This window comes from Eurypyga helias, unplaced genomic scaffold (assembly GCF_000690775.1).
Source record: "Eurypyga helias isolate BGI_N326 unplaced genomic scaffold, ASM69077v1 scaffold29037, whole genome shotgun sequence".
In the NCBI taxonomy this organism is placed as follows: domain Eukaryota; kingdom Metazoa; phylum Chordata; class Aves; order Eurypygiformes; family Eurypygidae; genus Eurypyga; species Eurypyga helias.
The window spans coordinates 2614-19582 of record NW_010261522.1 but is presented as its reverse complement, the minus strand read 5'-3'; the positions used below and the strand labels follow the sequence as shown (position 1 = coordinate 19582).

The 16969-nt window shown below is 54.8% G+C and overlaps 1 protein-coding gene across 1 annotated transcript in view; it reads left to right on the top strand.

The window, feature by feature from the left end:
* Positions 1–15438: 15438 nt before the first annotated feature.
* The window catches only part of LOC104512435 (scavenger receptor cysteine-rich domain-containing group B protein-like), a gene marked incomplete at its 5' end in the record, with an annotated part of 3323 nt that continues 1792 nt past the window's right edge, over positions 15439–16969 (top strand). Inside the window, 2 exons of the mRNA XM_010155408.1 lie at positions 15439–15474; positions 16287–16592. Of these exons, the coding sequence (XP_010153710.1) occupies positions 15439–15474; positions 16287–16592 (342 nt within the window). The remainder of the gene's footprint in view (positions 15475–16286; positions 16593–16969) is intronic.

Genomic DNA, 16969 nt, shown 5'->3' with positions numbered 1-16969 from the left:
GGTGGGGTGCCGTGCGGGGGGCACTGCGCATGCGCGAGGGTGGCGGAACGGTGGTTACGCGGCGCGTGTGCGCGTGAGCGGTGCCGGGTGTGGTACCGGTGTGCAGGGGGTGCTGACGGTGGGCGGGCGGGACCCCGAGGGGGTGTGCGCGGTACCGGGAGCGTGAGATACTGAGTGTGTGACACTGTGTGAGATACCGTGACTGTGAGATGTGCGAGTGTGAGACACTGGGTGTATAGTGCCGTGTGTGAGATGTGCGAGTGTGAGAAACCGTGAGTGTGAGATGTGCGAGTGTGTGATACTGGGTGTATAGTGCCGTGTGTGAGATGCTGTGAGTGTGAGATGCTGTGAGTGTGTGATACTGGGTGTATAGTGCCGTGTGTGAGATGCTGTGAGTGTGAGATACTGTGAGTGTGAGACACTGGGTGTATAGTGCCGTGTGTGAGATGCTGTGAGTGTGAGATGCTGTGAGTGTGTGATACTGGGTGTATAGTGCCGTGTGTGAGATGCTGTGAGTGTGAGATGCTGTGAGTGTGTGGTCATCCAGGGGTAAATCCAGAAACAGAGCTTTGTACCAGCCTCTGTGAAGAAAATTAACTTTCCTGACGAAAACCAGCACTCTTGCTTTGCAGCTTTGAAAATATTTTTTATTTTCATGCCTTTCATTAAAATCTGGGTTTTTTGCTCATGCCTAATGAGTGAGGTGTTGGTGCTGATGCTCAGCGAGCGGTACCCAGCCCCTGCACTCCCCGTGCCTCGGAGGGCTCTGATCCTGCTCCACTCCTGCTCTGCTCCTGCTCTGGGTTATTCCCTCTTGCACTGCTCCGCAGCTGGGCATTTTTTTGTGGAACAAGGCAGAGCAGAGCAGGGAGCAACCTGTGTCCCTATCCAGAGCCGAGCACCGGCTGTGGGATTCCCTGGGACGGGTGGCATCAGGGTCTCCTCCTGCCACCGGTTCTGCAGAATCTTGGGTCCAGGATGCAGAGTTTGCTCCTTTTAGAGAACATCAGACATATTTATGCTGCCGGTGTCGTGGCTCAGCAGAGCCTGTGACGCCTACATCTCGTTAGAGGTGCAGCCTCTAATGAAGCTTAATGCCTCGGGATGTCATCTCTGGGAGCTGCTTCCTAGACACCGACTCGTCCCGTTGAAGGGGGTGTGCGAGTCCAGGGGGGCTGCAGCCACCCGGAGCCAGAACCAGCCGGCGATTGATCACCTACGGCCTTGAGGACAGTAATTTTCGGTTTCATTTACATTCACGTAAACCAGAAACAACGCCCTGGAGATCATTGCCATGTGCGTTGTTTGCACAGGGGATGAGGATCATTAAATATAACGTGTGCATGGAGCAGGTATCTCTAACCACCGACCCCGTGCGCGACGTACGTGTTCATTTAGAGATTACGTTCGTTCTGGAACAGCCTGCGGATGGGTGGATTGCTTCTTAACATGGCGTCGGAGGTAGGTCAGACCCCACCTGGGTTTTTCCCTTGGTGGGTGCTTCAGGAGCAGAAGTCAAAGCCACCACCAAGACACGTCACGGTCAGGAAGCGTTCACCGGTCCTTATCGAGTGACTTTAAACTTCCCTGGACTTTACACCCAGCAGCGCTGATTCACCCACCACGTGCCGTGATGCACCTTCCCCAGAGCTGCTCCAAAGGCTTATAAAAATAAAATACCTTATGCTTGGACTCAGTAATTGTAGCAAAATTACCATATAGAACCACCTTACACCATAGGCATGGAGGGATGATATAAAACTCTGCTTCCCGGGTTAAATACGTGGGACTCAACTTTACGGTGCTGATACAGGGTCAGCTTTCTGCTTGCAGAAAATGTATGATGCCGAGCACATAACCATTGCAGCTGCGTTAAAAATCCTCCAGAGCCCTACCTCCCTGCAGTTCAGCCTCGTATGCAAATGCCCACGAATTTCTCTGTGGCAGGATGGATGAGACTGTCACATACTTGAGTTCAAAATACTCACAGAGTACTAATAATTGCCAAATGTGATTGATAGCCTGCTTGTAATGTGACTGTTTAAGCAATAAGTTTCCCATTTACAACTCAGGTGCTTAGAATTCCGGTCCCTGAGGCTGTAATCAGGAACCGAAGAGTGATGCGAAGGGTTTTTTTCCTTTCTACTTTGATACACACAAGCCTGAAAAATAGATAAGTACGTTTTATGAAGCCGTGTTGGGAGCAGATTCTGATTTGTGCAATTGCACAGGTAGACAGGCATTAAATACTCTCTGATCCCAAATAGGAAAAGTTTTCAGGGAGAACCGAGGATGGCGACAAATAGATGATGTTGGGCCTGGAAGAGCTACGCGGCATGGCTGGGAGAGAAAGAGATGCTGCGTGTGAGGAGCAAGGAGTCCTGGCTGGTGAGGGAAGCTGGGCCAGGGCGTTGGGCGATGGTACGGGGTGTGAAGGGTGTTACAGATAAGGGCTGCAGGGCTGCGGGAGAGCAGAGGTGCACTGGGTGTCGTTAGTGGGAAGAGGGAAGGGCTGTACGATGGGGATAAACTCTCCAGGTGGTGACTGAGCTGTGGGGAAAGTCTAAAATTGCATGAGCTAAGCTATGGGATTTATTTATTTATTTATTATGAGAATATGTTATTCTTTATTATTTATTCTTGAGCAGGGATTCATGAGCTGCTCTGGTTGGACATCCTGCACCAGGGCAGGTGGAAGGCTCTGCAGGGCACAGTAGACAGCCAAGGTGTCTCATCTCAGCAGCAGAAACGCTTTGCTGAACCTCAGTCACCCTCTTCCCACAGCTCTCCCTGTACCCCGTGGCAGTCCAACACCCTGGAAGGGGTTAGCAGAGCTGAGGCACCACGTGCAGCATGAATCCTGGGCCCATCAAACCCCACTGCACCAATTCCTTCAAGTATTTTGTGTGAGGGTGGCTGCCAAGATGCTCGATGCTCTTTGAGCTTGAAGTGTCTGGCTCTCCTTAGGGACCCTGTTTGCTCTTCACAGGGATGCAGGCCTCATCGTCCTCACCGTCTGCCACAACATTTGATAGGAGATCTGATATGGTTTTTACTCTAATGATCCACAGAGTTTAACACAGTCCCTTATGCTTTTTGTTTTTCACCTGGATCCCTTGTTTTCCACCTGCACACACATGAACAACCTTCTCTGCACGCTCTCAAATCCATATACAAAGCCGCGAGTCTTCCAACACGGGATCACCTTCTGTGTGAGCCATCCACACAGGAAGGTAACGAGCCAAATATTTGTCTTCTCCCTGTTGCTTTTCTTGCAGCGAGGCTGGAAGGCTATTGAATTAATTCCTTCATGGCTGCTCCATCTCACATGTTTTTGACTCAAGGTCCTACACTAATGTGTATCAGACCTGATGCTTGAGGCTCTGTTAAATTGCCAGGGTTAGCCTGGTGCTCCAGGGAATAGCCCAGCCACTTAGAAAACTGTCTGTCCAAGCTATTCAGGCTTGCTGCGGCACTCAGAATTCACAGCCCGCTTGATTTCAGATTAATTTCCCTCAGCAGACAAACCCAAAGTGACAGGAATTAGAAAGAAATTCCTCTGCAGGCAGAGGATAATAGGTGAAATTTCGTTTCATTTTCCTCTGCAGCAGCTGTTGCTGGTCCCTGCCAGGGACCGATTAGACAACGCAGAGATGGGGTCTGTTATGGCCGTCCCACTTTTACTGGTGACCTTGCTCTCTGACACCTGGGATTTGCCTGCCGGAGGGGACGTGTCCCTGGTCCCAGCTGGTGGTGGGAGATGTTCCGTGAGGTGCGCTAACCTCACTGTGCCCTACTGCCTGCCTTCTCTGGGGAAATCATGGAATTGTGAATGGTTTGGGTTGGAAGGGACCCCTGAAGACCATCTAGTCCAATCCCTGGTCGTGGGCAGGGACACCTTCCACCAGATTAAGTGGCGTCAAGCTCCATCCAACCTGACTTTAAACACTTCCAGGGATGAGGCATCCACAGCTTCTCTGGGAAACCTGTTCCCTTGTCTCACCACCCTCATCATAAAATATTTCTTACTTATGACCAAACTACATTTACCCTCTTTCCGTTTAGCGCCCCTGCCCCTTGTCCGGTCACCACAGGCCCTGATAAAGGTCTCTCTCCATCCCTGCCTTTGCAAAATCCAGCCAAGGAACCGCTGGTGCCGAGTCCCCTGTTTCGTGTGCTCGTCTCGCCTGCTCTGGCTGTCCTCACCTCGCCGGTAGCGCTAATTACGGACAGCGCTCTCCCTGCTCTGCCCATCGCTTTGGCTCCCTGGAGCAGGCAGAGCCTGGCTCTCTGCCCAAACCCAACGCCTCTCCCAGCACTCTCTAACGTTTCTGCCTGAAAATGTGTGCCACCTAGTGCCACTCATCCGTGCGGCAGCTGGAATTGCCTGCCATCCCTCCATCCCTCCATCCATCCCTCCCTCCTTCTCTCCCTCCCTCCGGAGAGCCTTGGGCAGCCCTTGCACCTGGAGGCTTTCAGGATCAGCCTGGAAGAAGCATCAGGCTCGGACACGGCATCTCCATCCCACGCAGGTCCCCGTGCTGGCCAGCAGCGCCATCCACCCCGTCTGTCACGTCAGTCTGCCTGTCCCCAGGCTGGTCACCCCTTCTCGACCACACGCTTCGGCACGGGCCGAGCTGGCTGGCCTCTGTTTAAAAGCACTTCAGCTGCGGCAGTCCCGACCAACACCAGTAAGAGAGGCAGGAGCGGGCAGCCCCTGGTCCCCGCTGCTGGCAGACGCGAGCGGAGGAGCAGCCGAGCACTGATCCCAACAAACGTGGTGTATAAGTGGCTGTTGTCCCATAGGATCCCGCTGCCGGGAGCCCAGTGTAGGCTGAGGTTTCACCCCAGAGAGGGGATGCGGAAAAGGGAGGGAGTTAGAGGTGTACCCCAAAGCTAATGGTCCACAGCGAGTGCGTTCCCATCCCCTCTTCCACCCTGCAGTCTGTGCCGGCTCCTCTGCATCTCTGGATGTTGGCCGGAGCCCATGGCACGGATCAGCTGGCGCTCCGCAGAGCTGCCTGTCAGCACCGTGTCCTTGGGCTGCTCTTTCTCACCTGGCCAGGGTGGTTCCTGCAGCACGTTGGTCAGGAAGCAGATTACCGGGAGGAACAAAGGTGATTTTGTCCGGGGAGGGGATGGGTACCTCTCCCTCAGCTCCAGCCTGCTGCAGCCGAGGGCAATGCTCAGCCTCTCTGGGGGCTGCCGCTGCCCTTCCTGCAGCCCTGCCCTTCCGTCGGTGCTTCCCAGCTGCCAGAAAATACGTTAAAATTAGCACTTGGCTTACCAAATAGTACTGGGGTGTGCTGGGACTGCGGCTCCAGCAGCACCGAGGCTGGGCTTGATGCCGGGACATGGAAATTGAAATGCTCTTGTGCTCCACTTCCAGCTTTCCCTTCTCCTAAGGCTGCTGGCCACTGGCTGGTTTGGGGTGTGAGAGCTCCTCTCCCAGGACCCCAGTCTCAGGGTCCCATCCACTGCCCATAGATAGGCAGCAGGAACGCAGGAAGGCGTGGAAGGAGGGGAGGCTCCATCCAGCTGCAGGCACAGCATCCTTCACGCCGGCGCTCCCCAAAATGCACATGGCAGTGGGAAGGAAACCCCTAAATGTCGTGATTTAGCTCAGTAATCAGCAGGGGAAACTTGTCATTCATTATAACCCGGCTAATGGCTCACCACAGCAGCTGGTGTCGTGAGGAACAGCTCCGTCCTTTCCTCCTGCCGGCAAAAAGATGCCTTTTGATTTAGCTTGTGGCTTTTCTGTTTTGCACCAGGCTTTTCTTCTAAATCACCAACGTATTTCCTGGCAAAGGCGTAGCGCATACAAATGGGTTTCTCTCTCCTCTCTATATCTCACCAGCTCGTTGAAAAGGGAGGTCTTTTCTCTTTTCCTTTCTCTGGAAGCTCTGTGGTTTGTGAGCCGCTGGTTTTCCCCAGCTTCCACCCGTGACCGAGCCGCCAGCACAGAAGAGAGATCTGGTGACAGCTGCTGTAGGTGCCATCCGCCCCGTCGCCCTAGGAAGCCATCCGTGGCAGATGCTGCGTGGACGTGGGCATGGCTCTACACCACCCTGACCCCCCCCAGAAGTCACTGTCCCATGAGCATCACCGATGTCCCTGAGGGACTAGGCAGCAGGACCCTCATGAAGGACAAAAAGAGGTTTTTTTCCTAGCAAACAAGAGAACAGTGCTGCTGCCCTGTGGGGTTTCATAATTAGCCTTTCTTATGTTGTGACTGTTCCCTGAATAAGGCTGGCTGTGTTTTCCCTTCCTCGGAGCAGCGGAAGCCCAGAGTCTGATTCTGCCAAGCCACTCAAAGCATATGCAGCAGTGATGCAGGCCTGGGAAACGTCTGTGATGCTGCTCAGATGCTCCAAGAAATCACGGAGAGGGTGGAGAGAATCTTCGAGCTCCTGACCTTACCCCTGGGCGTTTAGGGTGGCTTGTGCTTGGTGTGCAAAGTCTGGCTGCAGATCGATGCTGAGGTGGATGATTTCCAGCCCATGGGCCCTGGCAGCTAGCCAGGATGTCAGGGAATTTGTCAAAGTTTAGGCAAAACAAACTTAAAAGGCACCTTTGAAACTTGCATTTGCGATCTGGCTAATTATAACTCTGCTGCTACTGGGAAATAAGAAGTAAATGCCTAATTGCTAATTACTGAATTACGGAAAGTAATGGCAGATGGGCAACCGTGCAGTTAGTGATGGCTGTAGCTGCAGCCTGCTTTGTACTGAGTTAAAACACGAAGTCCAGGCGTTTAAGGGTGTTTATGGGTCTGGGCTTTGTGCAGGAGTAAATGAGCAATGCAGCAACAAGAGCAACTGCTGCCTCCTGCGACAGCGGGGACAGGAATCCCACTGATCCTAGGATTGATGTGTTCAAAGCCAAAAGCACTCCAGACTCCTGAAATTGCTGGGGAGCTTCAGAATTCACAAAACTAGGAAACCCAGTACATTTGGGGTCCTTTTTCTGTTGCTTTCAAGGCTGCTGAGACCTGAGTCTTGCAGTGTCAGGCTTTTACTTGCAATGGTTGTTGCTGTTCCTCAGGGGTCGGTGTCGGGACCAGTGCTGTGTGTCTTCATCAGTGACATCGAGTGCACCCTCAGCAAGTCTGCTGATGACACCAAGCTGTGTGGTGTGTGGACACACTGGAGGGAAGGGATGCCATCCAGAGGGACCTGGACAGGCTGGAGAGGTGGGACCATGCCAACCTCATGGAGTTCAACAAGGCCAAGGGCAAGGTCCTGCATGTGCGTCGGGGCAATCCCAAGCACAAGGACAGGCTGGGTGGAGAGTGGATCGAGAGCAGCCCTGAGGAGAAGGATTTGGGGGACTGGGGGTGAAAAGCTGGACATGAGCCGGCCGTGTGCGCTGGCAGCCCAGAAAGCCAACCGTATCCTGGGCTGTATCCAGAGAAGTGTGGCCAGCATGCTTTAAAAATGGTTAAATACACACTTCCCTTTAAAATAAAGAAATTTGACCCAGTTGGGAGCTGAAAGAGACCACATGAATATGTAGCACATGAGGTGGTGGAGGTGGATGGGAAGGGTTTCCAGCCCCGGGGTATGAACATCCCTCACAAAGGGCTGAGACTGCAAGGACATGGCAGGTCTCCCTAATGTCCTCAGCTGCCTGGGGTGGCCAGGCAGGAAAAATCCTGCAAAAAAATCATCTTTGAAGGCAATTTCTTGCCCAGGAAGAGGTGGCAAGGACCATGTTTTGCAGGAGGAGTGGGGCCTGTTGCAAGCAGTCCCCACAGACTCTGGGCAGAGCAGGAGGCTTGGGACCGTCCCCTCCGGCTGCATCCCCGAGCTGGCTCAGGCATCGAGACAGAAATCTTTCCAGCCAGATAGTTATTGCTGGTTTCCTCTCCAGGGGCATTCAGAAAAGAGGGAGGTGGGAAGGAGCTGAAAGCCCAAATTCTCTGAAAGAGCTTCTCCCTTCCCCTGAGGCGTAACCCAGGCTCTGCCAGCACCCAATTTAAGGATGCGTCCCTGCCTGCCTTCCTGAAACCCGAGCCATTCCCTCCCCACCATGTCTCCTTAGAGGTCTTCCCTCTCTTCCTCCCTCTCTCCTTCTTCCTCTTCTTCTCCCCCCTCCTCCTCCCTCTCCTTCTCCTTTGCCTTCCGGATGATCTGCCCCAGGATGGGATGCAGGGCTGCCGTCCCGCGTTAGAGCTGCGACCCAGCGGGCAGCAGCCACCTCCCAGCCCCAAGGTGCACAGGGATGATGGTCTGGAGCTGTTCGGTTGATGGATAAGATCTTTTTTCTCTTCCTTCTTTCTTTCTTTCTTTCTTTTTTTTTTTTTTTGGGTGTGTGTGAGGTTTTTTAAAATTTACTAAGCAAAATCTCACCTAAAGAAAAAATTCCTGCCTTATCCCCATGACCTCTCCCCTGGGATAAGAAGGAATATTCATTTCAACAATTATTTTTTAAAAGATTAACTAATTGGCCAGCCTTTTCCTTTGCTTCAAAAGAGAACACTTTTTTGGGGGGGATTCAATAAACCCATCTTTATACTGGAAAGAAAATACCAAACAGGTAAGTGGATTTACAATGCTTTTCTTTAGGTCAGTGTGGTAATTACAAATAATGATCTGGCGGGGTGGTGGCAGCTAAAAGACTGTAATTTTTTGTGAAGTAGCTTGAATAATTGAAAAGTGGAAGAAGTGACAGAGAGCAGGGGGGTTGGCCCAGCTGTGGCCAAGGGGGACCAAAGGGGCCAAAGGACCGTGGGGTCTTGTGTCCAGGCGGGAGGAGGGGGTTTGCACCGAGGGCAGAGCTGGTTGGGCACAGTGTGTCTGCTGTGGTGGGTGTTATTTGGGGTGAAAGCAGGGACTTTCCGCACCCCACGTTAGAGCCCAGCTCCTACCCTGCATGTTTTGCCGCGGATGCGGTGGTCTGCGCTTGTGCGGGACGGGGGCGTGCAGGGGGGATGCTGCTTTCTCCATCAGGTGCGTGGCTGGGGCTTGTTTTATAGAACCCCTCGCAGCTGGGACGTCTTCAGTTTGAAGGCATTTTCAGAAACCTACGTTCATCAACTCTCTCAGCAGCGCTTTGCTATCATGCCATGATGGTTCATTATGGCTCAAAAGCAGTTTTTAATCTATAGGCATTCTTAAAGGGCCCCGACACACCCGGGTGCAGGGAAAGGGGGTTCAGTCTGCAGCAGAAGATGGGTGAGGATGGAGAAGCAGGTGGAAAAGCCCAGACAGAGAAGGGAAGACGGGGTTTACCTTTCAGGGGGAGGCCGTGGCACAGCATTGCAGCGGTTAATGCCCGCTGCCGCCCTGCCAGGGCGCAGGAACGCGCTGGCTCAGGCACAGCGATGACAGCGTCCCTGAGAGCAGGACATGCCACTGGGCTTTGGCGGGAGCAGGATGGCGGAGGGGCCGTCTGTCCGCCCTGCCCCACCAGAGAGCGGGGAGGGCCGGCGGGACAAAAGGCGACATTATTCGGTGCCGCAGGAGGGATGAATGGAGTATTGAAAACCACCACCTTAGAGAGTAGATTGATCTTCCTCCCCCATCACCGGGCTGTCTGTCTGCTGGCGGGTCTCCTCCTGCGGCTCGGTCAGCAGGAGCTGAGCGGTGAGAGCGGGAGGTGGGACGGGGCCATATCCCATCCACCGGGGCTCCATCCTGCGCCCCCAGCACTGTGCTACCTTCGCCTCTTGCTCATGCAGGCAACGAAGTCAAAGGCTTGGTCTGGAGGCTTGGGAGCCCTCCCAACCTGTGGTCTTGGCTGCGTGGACACGGCACTGGCCCGTGGTCCCACCTGGGAGCTCTTCCCACCCGGTGCCTCCACACTGGAAAACCAGTAGCTGTGAAAGGCTGGATGAGGGGATTCCACAGCAGGGGGGTGTTTGGTCACCGCTACAGATTTCAACATCCTTTCCCAAGTTTCTGACCATCAGTAGATGCCTCCAGCAGCAGCAGCCCCTGCCCATCCCTTCAGGAGATGTCGTGACTTGCGTCGGCCGGAGGGACTCGTTTTAGGGCTCTGCGTAGCCGAGATTTACAACCTGGCTTTGGAGCCAGCGTGTGAAAGCATCCTCACGATGGCACTCCTCCTCCAGTGCTCACTGCTGTCAGGCCAACTCCTGGGGTGGCTGGGACCTTGCTCCGGCTTCCCAGAGGTGTAACGGAGAGCAGGATCAGCCCCCCTCCCACTCCCCAACAGGGCGTGAGTGAAACAGAGCTCGAAATCCAGCACGTGGGCAGGAATTTCTGAAGGGAGCAGTAAATAAAGGGGAAATGGTATCTTATGATATTTAATCTCTTCCTCATTTTCTGCCTGATAATTCCATTTGCTTCCCATCTCATCCCCATGGAGTCTGTGTCTCCATCCCCAGGTGAATGGGGTTGTCCTGTCAGACCCCAGAAATCTCTGTCTTCCCACAGAAATGCCTTTCCTGGGATAACGATGCGTGGAGGCAACAGGGTTCTCCGGGTAAAGCCCCTGGGAATGTGCCAGCTGAGGCACAGAGGTCTCATGGTGGGTGGTTGGTACAGAGGTCTTGAGGGACATGAGGGACCAGGGATTGGAGCTTCCCTGGGGAGCTCTTGGGTGCATTAACTTGTCATGGGGTGAGGAAGAAAGATGGGTGCAAGGGACCCAATGGCGTTTTGGTAGCTCAAGTGCCATATTTGACCACCTGCTGCCTGGTGGGACCCTATGGGGACCCCAGCACAGGCTGGGCAACAGAAAGGGCCCCCGGGAGCAGGGAGACTGTGCCACCCATGGAGCAGGTGCCCTCTTCAGGCAGGAGGAGGTGGGCATGGACTCCAGGAGCCCGCTGGAGGGAGAGGAGCGAGGCCAAGCAGAGTCAGCCACGGCTGTGTCCAGGCTGGGCTTTAGCTGAGCGTTTCCCACCGGCAGAGCCGGAGCAGCCTTGCGGGGGGGACATGGGGTGGGCAGCCTGGCTGGAGGTGAAATGAAGCGCCATCCCTTTCCAAAGGGGATTGTGTGATGTGACTTGCTGGAGCACTAGGGCCACTCCATGGTTTAGGAAGTGCCTTTCGGGTTTGTGTGGATGGGGAGCTGCTTCCCAGTTCTGCCTGGATTTGCTGTGTGACTCAGTTTACCCATGTGTGGTATGGGGTATATGGTCTATACGTGCTATGGGGTTTGCTTATAGCCTCATGTAGAACAGGAGGACAAGCTCCATGTGGATGCAAACTGGATGGTTCCCTGAATGTCTTGGGGGCTGAAGACCCTGGGCAAGGGCTCTGAGGCTCCACATTCAGGTGTCCTGGAGGGTCTGAGGTCCATCCTTCTGCCCGTGCAGCAGCCCAGCCCTGAGGCTCTCGCTGCTTCCAGTTTTGTCTCACTGGTGGGATGAGGCCCTGCAGCTCCATCTTGCCACTCAAAAAAAAAATCCCTTCTTTTCCATAAATCCAACCTGAGTTATTTTTCATGTGACTCCTGGTCACTGCTCCAGCAAGTGCCAAGGAAGGAGTTGTTTGCAGGTCCTGCATGGCCCTTGCTGGGGCAAGGGCTCGCCTGGCCATCAGCACTAACACCGCTGCCTGCATCTTTCAGGGACAACCTCCTCTGCTCACCCGTCTGCGGGAGGACCACGGTGCAGCAATGAGGCTCGGTCCCTGTCCAGCCAGCCGGCACGGCGTGGGAAAACTGGACATTGGGGTACTGCCTTTCCCCCTGATGCCACCCATGGTCCTCCTTCTCCTCCTCAGCCCCACTGGTGAGCTCCTGCGTGGTGTGGTGGGAGGGGGCAATTTTAGGGACCCATGATCTCCCTCCTGGCCTCAGATCGGTGGGCAGATTTTCATCACAGGGAGCCATGAGCAGGAATATCACAATGTCCCCAGCGGCACTGAGTGTGCACAGGGATGGAGGGAGCGCAGGGATGGTCCAGCTCTGATCCCCCACTGTGACCTGTGCATGATGGCAAGTTCAGCATTCAGGGCTGGCAGGCGCTGGAGCAGACAGACGCTGGAGCAGGCAGGAGCCGGAGCAGGCAGCTGCCAGCAACAGGATGGCACAGGGCTGACCCCACAGCAGGCAGTGGGATGGGAGCCGTGGGACTGGTCCTGCTGAGGCGATGGGTGCGATGAGCGCCCATCCCTGTCTTCAGTCCTGAGCCACTACTGTCCGGCCAGGCCAGGAAGCATTTAACTGGAACTGGAAAAAGCCATTTCTGCTCTCGGGTGAGGGTCCGCACGAGCGCTGCGGCAGCGTAATTATCCTGGTGTGACTTCATCAGTGTAATTGCAGCCAGGCGGTTGGTAACACCTTCCTGCCTCAACAAAGCTCTGCCAAGACAAAGCCAGCCAAAAAGCAGGCAATTAAGGTGTAGTCAGACACCTTAATTGGATTAAATCAGGTTTTACAGTTCTCATCTCCTCAGCTGGAGCTTCCCATCTTCCCCCCTCCGAGCTGCCTGTGGTGTGGGGACCACGGGGTGACCCCACTGGCTCTGCCGCTGTCCCCTGCACTGCTGGGCTCTCCCGGTTCTCTTCGTTAATGGGCACCGCTAAGTCGCTAACGAAGGGCAGTTTGTCTTCCCATTTGTCGGCTTTATTTAGCTCTGTGCCCAGAGAGCGGTGATGTTTACTTGAGCTGGTTTCCCCTTTTCTTTTGGCTTTGTGAAGCTGGATCAGAGAAGTGCGGAGGGCCCGCTCTCTTCTCAACACATACCGGCTTCCTCTCGTTCCTCATTAATGTAGACATATCAGGCATATTTTTTCAGGTCTCTCTTGACTTTGCTGGAGGATGCTCTCAAATGAATATTTCAGAGCTTTGATTTTGACTTAAAGGGAGATGAATGTTGAATATTTAACAATGCCCTTTTTATCCACTGCCTTTTCAGCACTGGAGCGGACTAGGTGTTAAAAATCAATACAAACCAGGATCAAACACTCTTCCTAAAAAGCCTTGCATCTCCACATTTCTGGTGCAGAGGTGATCTGAATTACCTCTTTCCTATTATCCAGCCCACAGGGCTGCTGTGTCCTTCCCCATCCTCTCCTTCAGGGATCCAGCCTCTCTGGCCCCTTGGTCTCTCCTGTTTAATTCCCAGTTCTTGCCAGCATCCCAGCATCACTTTCCAGCCTGTCCGGGCCTGCCTGAGGTGGCTGGGGAGGGCAGCAGCACCAGAGCTCCCTGGCTGCCATTGTTCATCCCAGGTACGGGTGGCTTCTCACTCCCAGCCCCTGCTCCTGGGCGCTAAGTCGTAGTTAGAGCCCAGCAGTTGCCTTACTCTCATTTCTTTTGGGGGTTTTAGGTCGTTCTTTGACAACACTGTTTTGTAGCTGACTCAATGGTCTCCCAGGACACGTCCTAGCAAGGCAAAAGGGAGGGTGTTCGTCTGCTCAACTGTCCCCTCCAGGCTCACGCTGCTTCTCACGGCGGGGACATCCATCTCCGGACCTTCAAGTCACTGCTGAACATGAAGCAGGACAGGGCTGGTCCAAACCAGGGGTAGGAAAAGAGGCCACGGAGCCACCACCCTTGATCAGCCCTTGGCTGTTGGAATTAGCGTGGAGGGATTTCATTTGTTTGGAAGGTGTCATCCATGGGAGAGGCCTGTGCAGCCAGAGTGCCGAGCCCCAGGTACCCTGGATGCCGGAGGAGATCCCTGCAGCCCTCGAGTATCTGCTGAGGGCTTGCAAATTCCTGGGGCATCTGCAGGGACATCAACGGGGACATCCACGAGGTCCAGCCACCATCCTCATCCACTGTCCCCGAGGGCATGGTGATCATTTTGCTGTGACCCCTGGACAAGCTGGAGCCCTCAGTGCCCCAGGCTGGGACACTGCATCTCCCTGAACTGGGGCTGAGAGGGTTTTTGTGCCCAAATAACACCCAAACTGTGGGAGAGGGCCCAGCCTGATGGAGCAGTGTGTTCCCAGGGGGAGCTTTGGCTCTGGCCACGTTCCGCCCTGAGCATCCATATCCCTGGATGCGGGGCTGCTGGCAGGGTGCTTTCAGAGTCCTTATTTAAAGCCAGCTGACTGGGATGGGGATGCATCCTGCAAGCGTTCAGCTCCCTCTGGATGCTGCTTGTTCATACTGGTCAGAGAGGGCTGAGAACTAAATAGGAATTAAAGACCCAGGGCAAAAATCACCTGTTGTCTGTCTGTGTCCCCAAACTCTCACCCCCCTCGTTCCCTTGGGTGGTGGATGTGGCCTGGCCAACGTAACCCCTTAAGTCAGGTTCTTTGAAGTGGTGAGGCTGGCTGGAAAACAATAGGATAAACGTGGGTTTGTGACCCAAAGGAAAGCCCCAGCTATTGCCCGACGGCACGCTGCATATTGCAAACCTGCTGCTGCCCTTCCTGAGCTGGCTGGGAACCAGACACCCCATCCTGACTTCCCGACGCCCCTGGATTACACCACCCCTGGTGTTGCAGGAGCTGAGCAGCACCTGGATTTCCCCCTACTGCCACATGAAAGCATTTAGGTTTAATTGGGAAGACAATGGAGGAGTCCCTCCCCTCCAGACTCTTGCTCCCTCTGCTCCACCGAGCTCCTTCTCACTTGTGGAAGACATCCCTGCCGCAAACTCTCGTAAAGCTCTCAGCAGCATCCCCTGGGCTCCAGTCGCCGGGAGGGCTCGGAACCATGGCTGTGCTCCCCTCCGCTCCCTCCCAGTTTTTAAGGCACCCCTTCTCCTTGAGCAGCTGACGGTGCCACCGGCACCTGGTGCGAGATGCCATGCACCCCAGAGGGTGGCAGGTGGGGGGGTGGGCACCTACATCTCCATCCCCCACCCCAGTCCGAACCCACTGGTGCCTTGTAGGCTGTGGCCCTGAGTGTGGGCTGCAGAGCAGGGCTCCCCCCGTGCCCCACCGGAAGGGTTATCCTGCCTGCAGCTCTCCAGGACTGCCCGTTCCCATCCCGGAAGGTGGCTGCATCCTGTCAACAGGCGTGCTGGTACGTACGTATAAATACAGAGCTTGGGAAAACAGACTTTGCTGGGGGAAAAAAGAACACCGGAATTAAAATGCACATCGGGATTCCCAGTGCAGCATCTTCCATCAGATCTCCAGCGAGTTTCCTGTGCCAGGCAGGACTGGTTTTCCTCCTTCCCATCCCACACCCTGAGTTTTCCATGGGGAGATGGGGCAGGAGGGTACAGGAGGTGCCTGGGGCTCACAGCAGGTCAGCAATGGCACCCCCCATCCACACTGCATCCTGGGGAGCTGCACCAACAAGGGTGGACCAGGACTTAAAGCACAGTCCCACCATGGAGCCTCAATTTCCCCATCTGCGAAGCAGATGGAATGATGCCTTGTGCCAGGGGGAGTATTTTTTCCCCTAAAACACTCAGGTCTGTGCATAAAAGGGAAGGGTCCAGGGGGCTGCCGGGTCAACCCACATCCCTGCTGCCGTCACCCTCTGAGCCACATCCCTCCTCTGCTTGCTGCGAGGACATTGGGGAGATCTGATCCTTTTCCTTTTTCCCTGCAGGCAACACCTCTGAGCCTGGGCCCTTGCCATTCCCAGGTGAGATTCTTCTCTTAAAGTTGCTTTCCTCTAGAAAATTTTGTAGTTGAAAAAAATGCCGTTTGTTTGTTTGTTTGTTTGTTTGTTAAAAATGGGGTTTGGAGAATTTCAAAAAGGAAGCATATTGGTTTTGGACAAAAAGCAGCGACAAAAAGCTAAATTTCTATTACAGAAAGGAAATAAAGATTCTTTGTTATCCCTGTTCCGCTTATTATCCTGAGAGAGGAATTTTGCCACCTCCTGCCGAGTCCCTGTCCCTGTGCCATTCCTCATGCCTAAGCGAGCAATTCCCTTAATGTGGCAGGCCAGGGATGCTTCCAGGCCTGCCCCCCCATCGCCAGCAGCTTGAGAGATCATCTCCATCCCACCGACTCCTAAGTGGCACCAGCTCCAGACACATTCGCTGAGGCTAATAACAATTTGCTAATTACATCACGTGTCACTCGCATCATATGGCATCACGTGATGTTGTGTGTCTGCTTTCTTCTTCCCCACCGGGTTACTGCCCAGGCCGTGAGTAGGCAAGATGATGGGGTGACGGTTCATCTCATTTATGTATTGAGCTGTGTGCAGTCTTCATGTCCGCTGCTTCCAGCGGACAAAGAGAAGCCCGTGCCTCACCATCCAGTGGGCAGCAGCAACCAGCAGCTCCTTGTGGGTTGTGAAGGGCCACCATTGCCTTTAAGGAGCAGGGATTTGGTGCAGAGAGGGCTCACGCCCCCCCCATGGCACCCACCGGGTGTTTGTCACCTCCTTGGCCCCAGGATGGGCTGGCTGCCCGCTGAGGGACCTCTCTCTGCCCGTCATTCCAGAGATACGTCTTGCCAACGGGCCCAGCCGGTGTCAGGGCCGACTGGAGATCCTCTACAACGACTCCTGGGGCACAGTCTGCGATGACGACTGGGACATTGTGGATGCCAACGTGGTGTGTCACCAGCTGGGATGCGGCCACGCCATCACCCTCCCGCCCGCCATGACCTTCGGCCAAGGGAGCGGACCCATCTTCTTGGACAACGTGGACTGCAAGGGCCGGGAAGCAGCCTTGAGCGAGTGCTGGAGCCACGGCTGGGGCATCCACAACTGCTACCACTACGAAGACGTGGCTGTCGTGTGCAACGGTAAGAGGGAGGCAAGGAGAGCAGGGGGTGCCTGCGGTGCTGCGAGCCTTGGTGCTTGCAGACACCCTGGGGGAGCCCAAGTGTCGTACCTCAGAGCCCGCTCCTCTGAGCCTGGGTCAGCCAAACCTCCTCTGCAGCCTCCCTCCAGCCCTTCCCTCAATCCAGGCCGTCTTCCAGCTCAGCATGCTGGTGCTCCATAGGGTGACCAGCCTGTTTTGTGCTCCCCGTCACTCCCAGCTCAGGGACTTTGCAGCCTCTCCCGCTCCATCCCTGGAGGAAGAGCATGTGCCCACCCACGCTCCTGCCTCTGAGTCAGCCGCTGCCCAACTGCTCTTTCCCCTTTTGACTTGCCTTCCTTTAAACTGCTGAGCTTTTCC